This window comes from Arctopsyche grandis, chromosome 2, assembly GCF_051622035.1.
Source record: "Arctopsyche grandis isolate Sample6627 chromosome 2, ASM5162203v2, whole genome shotgun sequence".
Lineage (NCBI taxonomy): Eukaryota > Metazoa > Arthropoda > Insecta > Trichoptera > Hydropsychidae > Arctopsyche > Arctopsyche grandis.
Window position 1 is genome coordinate 24,355,628 of NC_135356.1, and position 12,889 is coordinate 24,368,516.

Below are 12,889 nucleotides of genomic sequence, written 5' to 3' on the forward strand. Positions count from 1 at the left end.
TCATCAATAAATGCTGTGAAACGACTAAGGCCTTTTACTTGGATCCTCCACCCACCCCTACGCAACACTATTAAAACGTTACATTTATCTTATTGGTAGAATTTAATTATGGAACGGAGAATTTAACTGAGATACGTGGAACTGTTTCACTTTGACTTTACTTCACTATTTAACTTTGTTCTGCTGCTGATGTGTTGACTGCTACTCTCGGAGCCTCGATAGTATCGACTACCACTCTCGGAGTCTCGATGGTGATGAATACCACTCTCGGAGTCTTGATGGTGATGAATTACTTGAATGCTAACAGTAATGAGTTTATATACTCTTCTTTAAAACAATGAAGTGTTGAAGACACGTGTCGTACAATTTTGGTTAGTCAGTGTTTAAGGTGTGCTATAAATCAATGGTGTTACTTATTAAATTAGGTGTGCCACAAATCAATGGTGCTACTTATTAAATTAGGTGTGCCACAACCAGTGTCTTTACCAGTATGTGTAATCAGTGTGTAACCAGTGTCTTATCCCTACTGGTTAGTCGACTTCATTGATAAGCGAGGTACATAGCAATATGTAGTATACCTATTCGTTATTGTGCTGCGGAACAGTAGCGTGCCGTGACTTGTTAAATAGACTTATAAAACTAGATATTATTACAATCAAGGTATTTAATAAAATTACTGTAAGTGTTGCTGCCCATAACATGATGTTGAAAATTACCTTTACCGTCTAAAAAATATAAATTTCCATTAATATAAAATATGTAAGTATTCCATAAATAAATTAATAATATCAACAACTTACGTATTTTATGTATATTAAAATTTTCTTTATGTAAATATTTTAAAATACGAAACACGAACTCAAAGCTTACAAAAAGTAAAAGTCAAATTTTACCGACCGCTATACGCACGAGCAAGGTTGTATAATATTTATAATTCTAATAATTGAAACAGCAAGTCCGTGCAAGCGAATGACGCGGCGGACCATACCATAGCAATTCATTACCACTACCACTACCTTAGGTAGGGCCTATTTCGGTTCCTGAACTTCGCTAATAAGAGTGAACGATATCAATTTGGACAACGATTTCAATTTATTTGAATTGAATTGTTGCTAGTCTAATGATGGCACGCCACTGCTGTGTAAGTTTTTGTTTGTGACCTGATACCATTTAAACGATAAATAATAGCAAGCTTGAATTAGTAGTTCGGAAACCAAAACAGTTTTCGATTTAATGAATTACAAAAATTAAAAGTAGACTTTGCAGTGGTAAAACTATTAATATTTCTGTCAAATATAATCAAACGAAAATAAAGTATGAATCATTTGAATTTGAACTCAATAAATTTAATTCACTTGTTTATTTTTATTTAATTTCAGTGTACGCATAGCGGACAAGTCGTCTCATACTAGGCAAATATTTAACGTTTCAATTCGTTATTAAAAATATCAATCAATATAATGATATAGTTCGTGAATGAAGCTTAACGCTAATCGCAATGCAAATGTCGACTACGGTTTTGTTGAATATTTTTGTCTTTGAATTCGTACTTCGTTCGCAGCTTCCGCGTATTTTGCTCAGATATATTTATAAATATAAAGTGATTTCAGTGTGTATTTTCGATAATAATTTTAATTACATAGTTGTGTTTAAATTTTCTTTCGCGTGTGAAAAATGAATTCATTTGTTTTTGTATGAAGTGATTTTAAATTTAATTAATAATAATTTTAAATGGTATTATTGAAGAAAGTGTTGGCAAAGGCGCTTAGATTGTTGCTATTGGGATTACTTAGAGCTGGTAAAATTTCACGTTGTTTTATGTTGCCGTGCAAAATTAATAATAATTTTTTGCTTTATTGCTTTATTTTATAATAATGTTAATTTAAAATATTATTTTCGTTTTTTTAGGTTGCAGTGAAGGTAGCAGATTTTATTAACGCGTGGAAATTATTAATTTGTGAGATGTTTTATTTTTTTTACATGTATACGTACATATATACATACAAACATAAATAATTTATGTAAGTCGTCTTTCAATTCCGCTCCAGCTGTATTGCTTACATTTTGATTTGATATTTCATTTATCGAAAAATGAATCATATTTACAGTCTTTGTATACAATTTAAAGAATTTCCAAGTAAGCTGTCGATGAAAAAAATAAGTATTTTCGAAAAAATGTTCGCCCGTGGCGTATTTTTCCTTTTGTAGTTTCTCAATTTTTCCTGTACCTTGTATTTTTATATAAAAATATAGAAGAGGCTTGTAAAAAAGCGAGCTGGTTGTTAACAATTTAGCAACACAACCAATTTGTATAATTGGATGATTGTATAAGTACGTGCTTAATTTTCATAAATATCGGTAAATGTTTTTTAGCGGTATATTGGCACGAATTTATGCAATCATTAAATTGATTTTGATTTTTAAATGGTTTTTATTATTACTAAGTTATGTTCACAGTACATCTTATATCTGTTTTAATAGCTAATGATCTACTGATCATTTTATATCTTACAATTTTATTTTATTTTTGTAAGTAATTATAGTATTATATTATTTCAATGTACAGCATAATAGGAAAAATAGCTCAAAAACCTATTTATAATTCCTTTAAATTTTTATAATACATTTTATACATAATATAAGCAGATTGTGTTTAGGTAATCTGTGTTTATACCTGAAGGGTAAAGACATTTTGTTGTAATCACCGAGACTCTTCACAAGTGTGTTAGTATGGTTAGTATTATTGATTCTGTCATAGAATCTACTGGTAAGTTTGTTAGTAATGTCTGTGACTAACGGAATATTCTTTATGGCATCCAGTTTTTTCAGGTTAGTATACATGGGTGTGTTATAAATTATTTTTAGGGATTTATTTTGTATTATTTGGAGCTTGGAAAGGTTAGTATTCGAGGTGTTATTCCATACATAGGTTAGTGCATCAAAGGTTATAATGGTTATAGGTTATAAATAGGTAATATGAGCGCTCGATATAATTTTATTTTATTTTGAGTCGTTAAAGTTGTTTAGATATTGGCGATTAAATATTGGATATATTGAGGATATATCACGCATCGCATGTTTTAATTGAAAGTTCAATATTTTTACGAATAGCGTCTGGTTTAATGCCACTTGTGAAGCAAGCGGTATCATCTGCATATATGGCTATGTGACAGTTTTTTGGAATTGGTATGTCATTTATATACATATATATTTGGAGAATAAGAGCGGGCCTAGTAAGCTCCCCTGCGGAACGCCAGCTGCGATTATTTTCGGAGACGATAATTCATTATTTACATTAACCACTAGCTTTCTACAAGTAAGGTATGATCTGATATTTGACAGTTTTTTTTGGAATCTGACAACAGGTGTCCATCTCAGAGGTCTTAGTGCAGTCTGGTTGAAGGGCTTGGGACGTAGCGTCTTCATCCGTTTCCTTAAGGTGGTTCGTCGCATGGTGCCAACGTGTGATGTGTTCCTTTTAGTGTTCGTTTTGTGAGTGGTGTCTGTGGCTTAAGTTGAAAAGGCGTGGTTTTTGAAGTAATGGCGTACGCTGTGATAGGAACGCTCGCACATACATAGTGTCGTTCATACGTCCTTTCGCACGGAGCGTCGAGAGACAAACGAATCATTAAATAAAAATGTATGTGTTAGATAGTTCTACACATATTTGTATATCAGGTATAAATATCCACAGCTTTTGATTTAATACTAAAAAAATAAATTGGTATACAATGTATTGGTATGTTAGCTGAAACCGTCAATGGGTTTTGAAAAGGATCGCAGTCCTTAAAAGAGTTTTTTTGAAAGCTTTTTTCAATCTTAATCCACCTTAACTATGCCGATTTTTTTTAAAGTCATATTTTTCCCATGATACAATTACGGGCTGCTCCCGAGCTACACTTATGGTATTAATCTTGTACATATATAAATTTTGAAATCAGAGTCAAATAGTGGTGACATAGTGAGGGTCGGATACTTTTGTTGATTTAATGAGAAACCGTTTTATGTATGTACATAAAATTTATGTTTGAAAATATTTTCCTATATATTATAAATACATGTGAATTCAGACTGTGCTTAAAAAAATAAGTTTTAATGTAAAAGACATTTGTTTGTATACATATTTATTTTATTAAAACGTAAGTATTATAATTATAATTTCAGTTGTGACTTTTGAGTGCAAAACTGTGGAATAAAAAATATATACATATCTGTAAAAGAATATGTATGTATACTAGGTATAAAACGGGTATTATGGTCCGTACGCACTAAGCCAACGAAGACAAATTTATTTGGGACCAGTGGCGTACAAAATATCGAAATAAAAATTATATATTGAAAATTTAATTTAAAAAATTTAATTAAATATCAAAATTAAAATTATGATTATTACTTTAAAATTAAAATTATAATTATTATATTTAAATTGAAGTTAAATATCGAAAGATAAAACAGAATATACACAATTCAAATAAATTTTCGAGATGAAGCCAAAATTAGATCATCAACAATCACATAGAGGTATTCCTTGACTAACGATGCTTTGACTTATGATCGGATAAATATTATGATTTCTCTGCTTGCGAGCAAAAAAAAATCTTTTTGTTAAAAAAAAGTTGTTACCTACATCCACTGTCTTTTGAGAAAAATTTATGTGACATTATGCTCGCGTTCCACACGTGTGTCGGTTATATCAAAAGAAAGGAAAAAAAAATCAGCACAGAGATGATTTTTGTCGGAAATATCAAATGATGCTTGGATGCGAATAGAGGAGCGTGTCACGACATCAAAAATGTTGCAACCCGCCGCTCTATTCGCTCTCAAGCTTCGTTTAATATTGAGTCGAGGATTACCTGTATATAATAGTTGATGATCTATTTTTAGCTCAATCTCGAAATTTCTTTCAAATTGTGTATATTCTGTTTTAACTTTTTTTATTTAATTTTGATTTTGATATAATAATTACAATTTTAGTTTTTATATTTGAATTTAATTTTATAATAATAATTATAGTTTTAATTTTGATATTTAATTTAATTTTCGATATATAATTTTTATTTCGATATTTTGTACGCCACTGGTCCACTTCGTTGGTTTAGTGCATACGCACTATTATATATTGTTGTTACTTAACTAAAATCATTATATCTGTGTATGATTTCATTGGTTAGTGTGAATATGATATTATATTTTTATCTAGTTTGGGCAAATCCAATCATGCGTTTTCCCATATCGAATACGGTGTAAGCTCTCTCCAGAAAAGCTCCACCGAGGAACCAGATGGTGGCTTCCGTATCTGGTAAAGACGACGGCACAAATATCGATAGACATATCTTTCCAAAATTATTGCTCATCTGAAATTATACATTTATTCAATTGATAACTAGTGAGATTCTTAAGTAGAATTTTTTTCATATATGTATGTACATATGTACACATAGCCAGCCTTTTGTGACCATTTCCATAAGTTGTAACCCCTATAAGAAACAACATGAGATAATCTCTGTTGTCTATTTTTTTACATTAGACTTTCAAAAACTATTCCGTTAATAATATATTTAATGTTAGACCAATATATTGAAAATCGTCTTTGAACTATTATGAATTGTCAAATTTAGTTTTTTATTATATGAAATTACAAATTCCAGTATAATTTGTTAGCAAGTTGGAATCACATGTAACTTGTGTCAAATAGTCGGATATGAATTTAAAATTTTTTAAAGTCAATAAAACTTGTCAAAACTTATTTCGTTCAATTTGTCATTCAATGTTTGGCAAAAATACAAAAAAAAAATATGAATGGTTGTATACCATGCTCAACATGTTTTTCAGTTTGTACCAATGTACGAATGTATCTTTCAATTTAAATTTTTGTATCTTTTGATATCACTGTCAATTTTTTTCGCACACCCTTGCCGCACTGTGATGGATAGCGAGTGGCCAATTGTTGTATTTTATTTTATATATCCAAATATACTGAATGCAGGGTTTTCATATTTTATCCATTCCTCTTCAAAACCTCTACGATTCGAATTATGTCATTACGAAATAAAAACATTGATCAATATCAACAGAAATATTTATTTTCGCGGGAAGAACTTTGTATTTATAGAATGGAAATTCAGTGAGAGAATGACATCCGACTTGGAATGATGGCATTGCTTCAGTCTCTATTTATTTTTCATTTCTTGTACTGATTTTATTCTATTAAACGTTTAGTACACGATAGAATGATTTTTCTAGCTAATTACAATAATTGATCTCGCAGATTTTGCATTGTTTTAACTTAAAACACAAATTTTTTAATTGGACGCTCGGCGTCCAGCACAGTGGCTTGCGGATTTTTTTCGCACAGCAAGGCAAGTATTAAACAACCCCTCGAGTATCCCACGTTTGGGAATTACATAAATATATGTACGTAAAAGAACTTACTTCTTGGGCAATGTCAGATCCGTGCAGAGTGAAATTATGGCCAGCGATTGTAAAGTTCACTTTCGGTATTTTCGGCACTAGATCGCAAGGTATCTGCGGAATTAATGAACATTCGCGTCACGTTTAATAGCGGTCAAACATTTCTGAATAGTATTAAAAGTGTATGTATTGTCTTACCATGTATCGGCCAAAATACAATTCTGTAGCTCCAATCATGTAGTTTAATTTCTTGACTTGATCAGCCGGACCGATGATGATTTTCGTGCTTGTATCAATTGCTCCTTGACAGTTTGTGGTGCAGATGTATTGTACTTTCAAACCGTTTACGAAAGAAATGCTGAAAACGACCATTACGATATATCGCTATTTTTCAAATATCAAATTTTCAATTCCTGGCCTTAATTTTTAGACTAGCAATAGTGTTTTCACCCGATGAAGGCGTATTTTCATAATAGGCGTACATATGTACGTATTTAATAAAACTGGATGAACTAATCCAGTTTATAACTATATCAGTAGTTGCAAAAAATACGCCCCCTTTGCTGGTGTAAATATATAAAATATGCTTTTATATATGTAAGATTAAAATAGTGTATGTATGTATATTGTGTCATAAGTAGTGAACGTCGCAATGCGCAGATTGTGATGTATTTTGGGGTTAAAGTACATTTTTATAGCATTCATAAAAAGCCTTGAAAATGCATCGCGGGGAAAATTATTACCAAAGTTATCGCGATTCGCATAGGTTATTTTTCAAAATAATATATAATCATAATATACATACATATTTATGTATATTATGTATCGCTGCAAATCTGCTAAAGAGTCACTATATGTACATAGTAGGGTTACCATAATTGTCGATATGCCGACCGGAAGGTTTCGAAATTAAATGATAGAATTGAAAAACTGATGATTTCAACTACAATCAACAAACTTGCAGTTTAATTTTAGTATTCTTAGCTCAGTGAATTATTTAGACTAAACTATGGGAGCACTTTTTTCTTTTCATTTTGGTATCATAGGAAAAGGAAAGTGCTGGAATGGTACCCGAGAAAATGTAAAAGGGTGAAAAGGAAGGCTGCAAGGAAGATGAGTGGACATAATTATAAAAACGTGTGAAGTGAGATGGATGGCGCAAATGTGTGATGACGATTTTGGCGCCCCCAGATTTTGAAACCTGGGGCCGCCGCTCCCTTCGTACGGCTCTATGCATACGATTAAGTAATTGCAGGTAATCTGGGGAATTGGTCACACAGTGAAATGACCGTGAAACGAGAGTTGGGACGAAGATTATAACCGGAATTTAGCGCGACAGAAAAGACCGCGTGCTGACATAACCGTCACAGCAAAAAGCGCTCGGCGACAAAGCCGCGCCAGAATGGTTACCGGAAAAATGCACCCGAAATAGTGGCACTCTCGAAATATCCAAACTTTCAAAGACGATGAAGGAGGACTAACGCAATATAATTCCTCAAAAAAGTGGCAAGGGGGTATTTGTATGTTTTCCAGGGTGCTAACCTTTTTTTGTGGAATTCTATTGCTTAGGTTATTTTTCAACGCCTTTCAAAATTATGACTTCTTGAAACTGCGCTACTATTCAGTGCAATTTAGTGCATATTTCCGGGAACCCGCCAGAATATATAAAAAAATTAATTATCGATTTCGACTTTGATTTTTACTTCGATTTTGACTTTGATTTCGAATTCAGATGTGACCAGCCCATGTATTTATTTATGTTTTAAAGGAACATTAAAAGTGTTGTAATTTTTTTTTAATTATCCTTTTTAGAAAAAAATATTGGATGAAATAACATACGTATGTCTCGCGCATTCTATAAGAACATATAAATGAATACAGTAAAATATTGAAAACAAGCTGAAAAGAGGCTAGTAAAAACGTTTACATTATTTATGTATATTTTCCAAAAACTGCAAAAAAAGTCTGTTACTTACAAATTTGATGAAAATGATGTTTCTACTATTTGTACAGGTACATATACGTATGTATGTATACATGTGCATTTACACATGAATAATATATTATGCTCACCTGTCCAATTTAAACTGCCAATAAAACTGCGGAAATACTGGCACGAAAACTAGAGTGTTATTAAAGCAGTGTTTAGAACTCCAAGCGCCAAGCAAAATAACCCCACCATGCTCTGTGGTTTTATCCCTAAAAAGAAAATACAATACATATGTATATGTAAATTTTCATGAATTATGTACATAGATTCAAGGTATTCAAACTGCATCTCCATACTGCATTGGTAAACCGAATGATAGTCGTCGTTTAGGAACCAATACATGTAATGTCTGTATTGTATAGGTGAATATTTGTAAGTTTTTTTTAAAAAAGAGCAATTCGATTGATCGTATGTAGTGTAAAATATGCGATTGTGTGTAGATGTATGTATGTAGTATGGATATACGTATGTATGTACTTATTTATACAACTTGGAAAACGGTTTTTTTTTTGTTAATTTACCTGCTTATATAGACAGAAAAAATCGGTTTTTTAATTTTGTGCTGGGTATATAGATTCCTGAAAACTGGTTTGATTTTGTTCGCAGACAAAGAATCAAATGCTAATCCGATTAGACCGTCGACTTTGGTAAACAAATACATCCATGGAAGCACTGTGATTTCGCCAAACGTTTGATTTGTAACGTTGGTGTGGCCCATCTGCAAAGAGCATTTCGAATCGATTAAAATTTAAGGCAGTTTTGGACTAAAATCGGAAATCTGCTGCTATGAATCAAAAACAACTGATATGCATACTTTTATGGTGTCCATAGAGAGGTAGCCCTGTAAACTCTTACTTGCACCGCCGGTTACGAATTCTGTTCCGTTTTTTCGATAAGAACTCGAATGCTTGGAATTGTACTTGTTGTGAAACCCTGAAATTCGCACATTGAATACACAAAGATGTAAATTGTATGTGCGGGTCTAAAAATAGCAATGATGTGTTTTTAAAACGATAGCACCAAACCGCACAGTACAGTACTGATTAGAAAACAACAATCGACGTTTCATTTCATTCCATATTTTGTGGCTTATCATTTAAATTTTATTTTTATTTTATTGTACTCACAACATCCGGGAGTTTTGAAATTGCAATTCGACGAAATGATCCAAGAATCGGCCCAGGCTGTGTCAAAAATCACGTTAAATTCTTGTCCGGGGTGTCCTACAATTATCTTTCCGTAGAAGTCGCTCTTTATGTGGGCATAATGTAAAATTAAATTAATTTCGATTTCAATTTGTTGGATAAATTATTGTTATAAATTGAAAATATTATTCTATACGAATGATCAGAATAATGACATCGAATATATGTACATATGTATATACCTATAGTATCATGTATGAATGTATGTGGAGTATTCAAGGATACCATTTTATTTTTCAAATGTATATTCCTCGTTAATTTATTGACTTAATTTTATATGTCAAAAATTTTTTTTTTTGCATCAGAAGTGGGCTTAACTTATTATGGACCGCTCGAATTTACCGAAAACTCCGAGAGTCTGCGTATTTTTCGCAAAGTAACTATAAAAATAATAGGTTTTGTAAATTAAACATAACTAAGCTTTTAAATCAATTAGTTTGAAAATTGGAATACAGCTTCTTTATAGTTTTTTTTGACCGTATGAATGATCGGATTAGTATTCCTCAAACTGTAGTGGTTCGATTTTTGTATAAAATGTACCTATGTATGTATATGTACATATATACACTTCAATATATTTTTACGTAATAATTAATATCTATCTTATAGATCAGTTTGTTATTGATTTAACTAAAAGTTTTCATTTGAGAAGTACATATGTATATTTTTAAAATTTATTATTAAAATAAATACATTTAAAATGGAGAAACAATAAATAATAACAAATTAATATGCTACGCAAGATAAAAACCAGTCTATTTAGATAACTGCGGATTTGAAATATTTTCTGAATGTTATTTTTTTGGAATATAATCAATAAATTCCTTATAAACAAAAGTCAAGTTATAAACCATAGAAATTTATCAATGTTTTGGATAAAGATCTGTTGGAATGATATCTATGAATGCAAGTTTGAAACTAAATCTTTTAAACGATACTTTTTTTTGTATGAAGTTTGCAGGAATTTTGAATGAAGTTTTATAAAGCATATCGCATGTGTTTACGGTCCAAGTGAGTTTATTATACATCAATACAAATGTACATATGAGTTGTTAAATGATCAATTTATTTTGTATGAAAAGTGAAATGAAATTATACGTACATCCAAATATTTATACAATGCTATGGAATCGTTATCTGGCGTATTTTTAATCATTCGCAAATGACATTCTTCCGTACCTTTCTCGTACATTAACTCTCGTGCAGATTGGTGTCGTATTAGGGGTATTCTATAGTAAATTGAAGAAAGGTTACGAAAAAATTTGATTAATTATATCGAAATATTATTTGATGAATATATGTATTGTCGGTTAGTATTGTATCGATTATGAATCACTTGAATTGCAATAATAATTTTAATCGAAAATTTCTAGTATATTAAAAAGCGATATTTTTAGCAGTAAGTTTTAGAATGATTATATACAGTATACGTATAATATAATATTGTGAAAGTTTTACTTAATATTGAATTATGAAATTCAGCACTACAGTCGAACCGATCTACATGTACATGCTTTCGCATTCACCTTCCACTCGACACGGGATGGCCAATTACATTTCGTTTCAGTTTCGCATTGTATTTTGGTCAAGAAATACAACATTGTTCGTGCGTATAGCGATCGGTAGAATTTGACCTTTATTTTTTTTTTGTTAGTTTTGAGTTCGTGTTTCGTATTTTGAAATATTTACATTAATAATATTTTAATATAATATAAAATGCGTAAGTTGTTGATATTATTAATTTATTTATGGAATACGTATATCTTATATATAATTTCAAAAGATACTTTGTATATATGTATGTATGTAACTATTGTTGGTTCGTGGAAAAACAAATGAATATTCAAATAAATTTAAATAAAATAAAACTATTCAAATAAATTTAAATAAAATAAAACTATTCAAATAAATTTAAATAAAATAAAACTATTCAAATAAATTTAAATAAAATAAAACTATTCAAATAAATTTAAATGAAATAAAACTATTCAAAGAAATTAAATTAAATTAAAAATAATTAAATGTTTAAGCGGTTTATACGTATTACAAATACCGAGTGAAGCCGGGTAAAAGCACTAGTATTTTATATTAATGGAAATTTATATTTTTTAGACGATAAAAGTAATTGTCAATGTCATGTTATGGACAGAAAAACTTACAGTATTATTATTAAAGACCTTGCATTGAATTATATTTTAATAATATTATATACATACCTATAGTTAAATAATAAATATTTAAAAAAAATTCAGAAATAATTTTACGTCCTTAAAATGCATGAATGCGACAGCATGCTCGGTTTTCGTAAGTCTCATCGGATCGACTATAATATAATTCGTATATATGTATGTATATAAAGTTCATTATATTTTGTACTCAAACTAATTATGAAAAATATGATATAAAATTCTTGGATATAATATGTAGGTATTAGACAAATTTCTCCTTTTTTTATGGAGAAAAATTAATATATTGAAATTTAATTAACAAGGTCAATAAAAGTCATTCAATGTAAAAAAATACGATACGAAAATGTCAAAATATTGTATAAATATACATTTTATTGTATATTCACAAATATCAGCAGACATAAATGATCTTTGTTGTATTTGAAACAACTAGATTATTGAAATATTAAAAAAGAAAAGCAATGAAAGACAGGAACTTACTCAAATTCAGCGTTTATAGCGACCGAAAAATAAATTCCAATGAATGGAATTATCCACATAGTAAACTTGTTCATGGCTAAGCAGCGTTCCAAGAGTACCAAATTCAAACGAGGGAAAAGCACGACTGGCAGCCCGATTGTCCCTCGCCGATTCACGAGTTATAATCAACAACTCTTGACTCATCGACTTATATACATATGTATGTATGTACGTGAGTACAACAATGTAGACAGTGTCCATACAATGAATACAAATTTAATTCCGTTGGTAAAAATGTCAATTATTAATCGCTGTATTAACAGTTGAAGTTCTGTTTTGGTATTGCGCATGTTGAAATTATATTTTAACTTTGTTTAAATTATTACATGCGAATGATTTTCTTATTCTATAGAATGCACATTTTGATGAATCCAATACAAATATTTTCTGACCATTACATGTAATTAATAACTACATATGTACATTGCTGCAAGCCGACTCAAAATGTAGTCGTCTGAATTAATCAACGATTAGTCATATGCGGTTGATTCATTCGGTTATGACCACTTATCTCTAAGAGTGTTGATTTATATGGTATGTTTTAGTTTATAATTATAAAATCCAAATGTACGTAT

At 30.4% G+C, this 12,889-nt stretch overlaps 1 protein-coding gene across 2 annotated transcripts; it reads right to left on the minus strand.

Moving 5' to 3' along the window:
• Nucleotides 1-4,114: 4,114 nt before the first annotated feature.
• On the minus strand, nt 4,115-12,441 carry LOC143921534 (lysosomal aspartic protease-like). Of its 2 annotated transcripts, XM_077444876.1 has the most exons (10): nt 12,276-12,441; nt 10,709-10,835; nt 9,529-9,652; nt 9,216-9,334; nt 8,923-9,119; nt 8,485-8,610; nt 6,610-6,769; nt 6,433-6,525; nt 5,149-5,354; nt 4,115-4,301 (listed from the first exon to the last, which is right to left on the minus strand). In XM_077444876.1, the coding sequence occupies exons 1-9, from the start codon at nt 12,347-12,349 to the stop codon at nt 5,193-5,195; spliced, it is 1,182 nt and encodes a 393-aa protein (XP_077301002.1). In that variant the 5' UTR covers nt 12,350-12,441; the 3' UTR covers nt 4,115-4,301; nt 5,149-5,192. The 2 variants fall into 2 exon arrangements, with proteins under 2 accessions (XP_077301002.1, XP_077300992.1); XM_077444866.1 differs by lacking the exon at nt 4,115-4,301 and having other exon boundaries at nt 4,911-5,354.
• Nucleotides 12,442-12,889: the final 448 nt, after the last annotated feature.

Coding starts and splice junctions, on each gene's coding strand:
- LOC143921534 (XM_077444876.1), bottom strand. CDS start 12,349: ATGAACAAGTTTACTATGTGGATAATTCCATTCATTGGAATTTATTTT. Junction 10,836..12,275: donor GCTATAAACGCTGAATTTGA/GTAAGTTCCTGT, acceptor AATTTACTATAG/AATACCCCTAATACGACACC. Junction 9,120..9,215: donor TCTCTATGGACACCATAAAA/GTATGCATATCA, acceptor TGCTCTTTGCAG/ATGGGCCACACCAACGTTAC.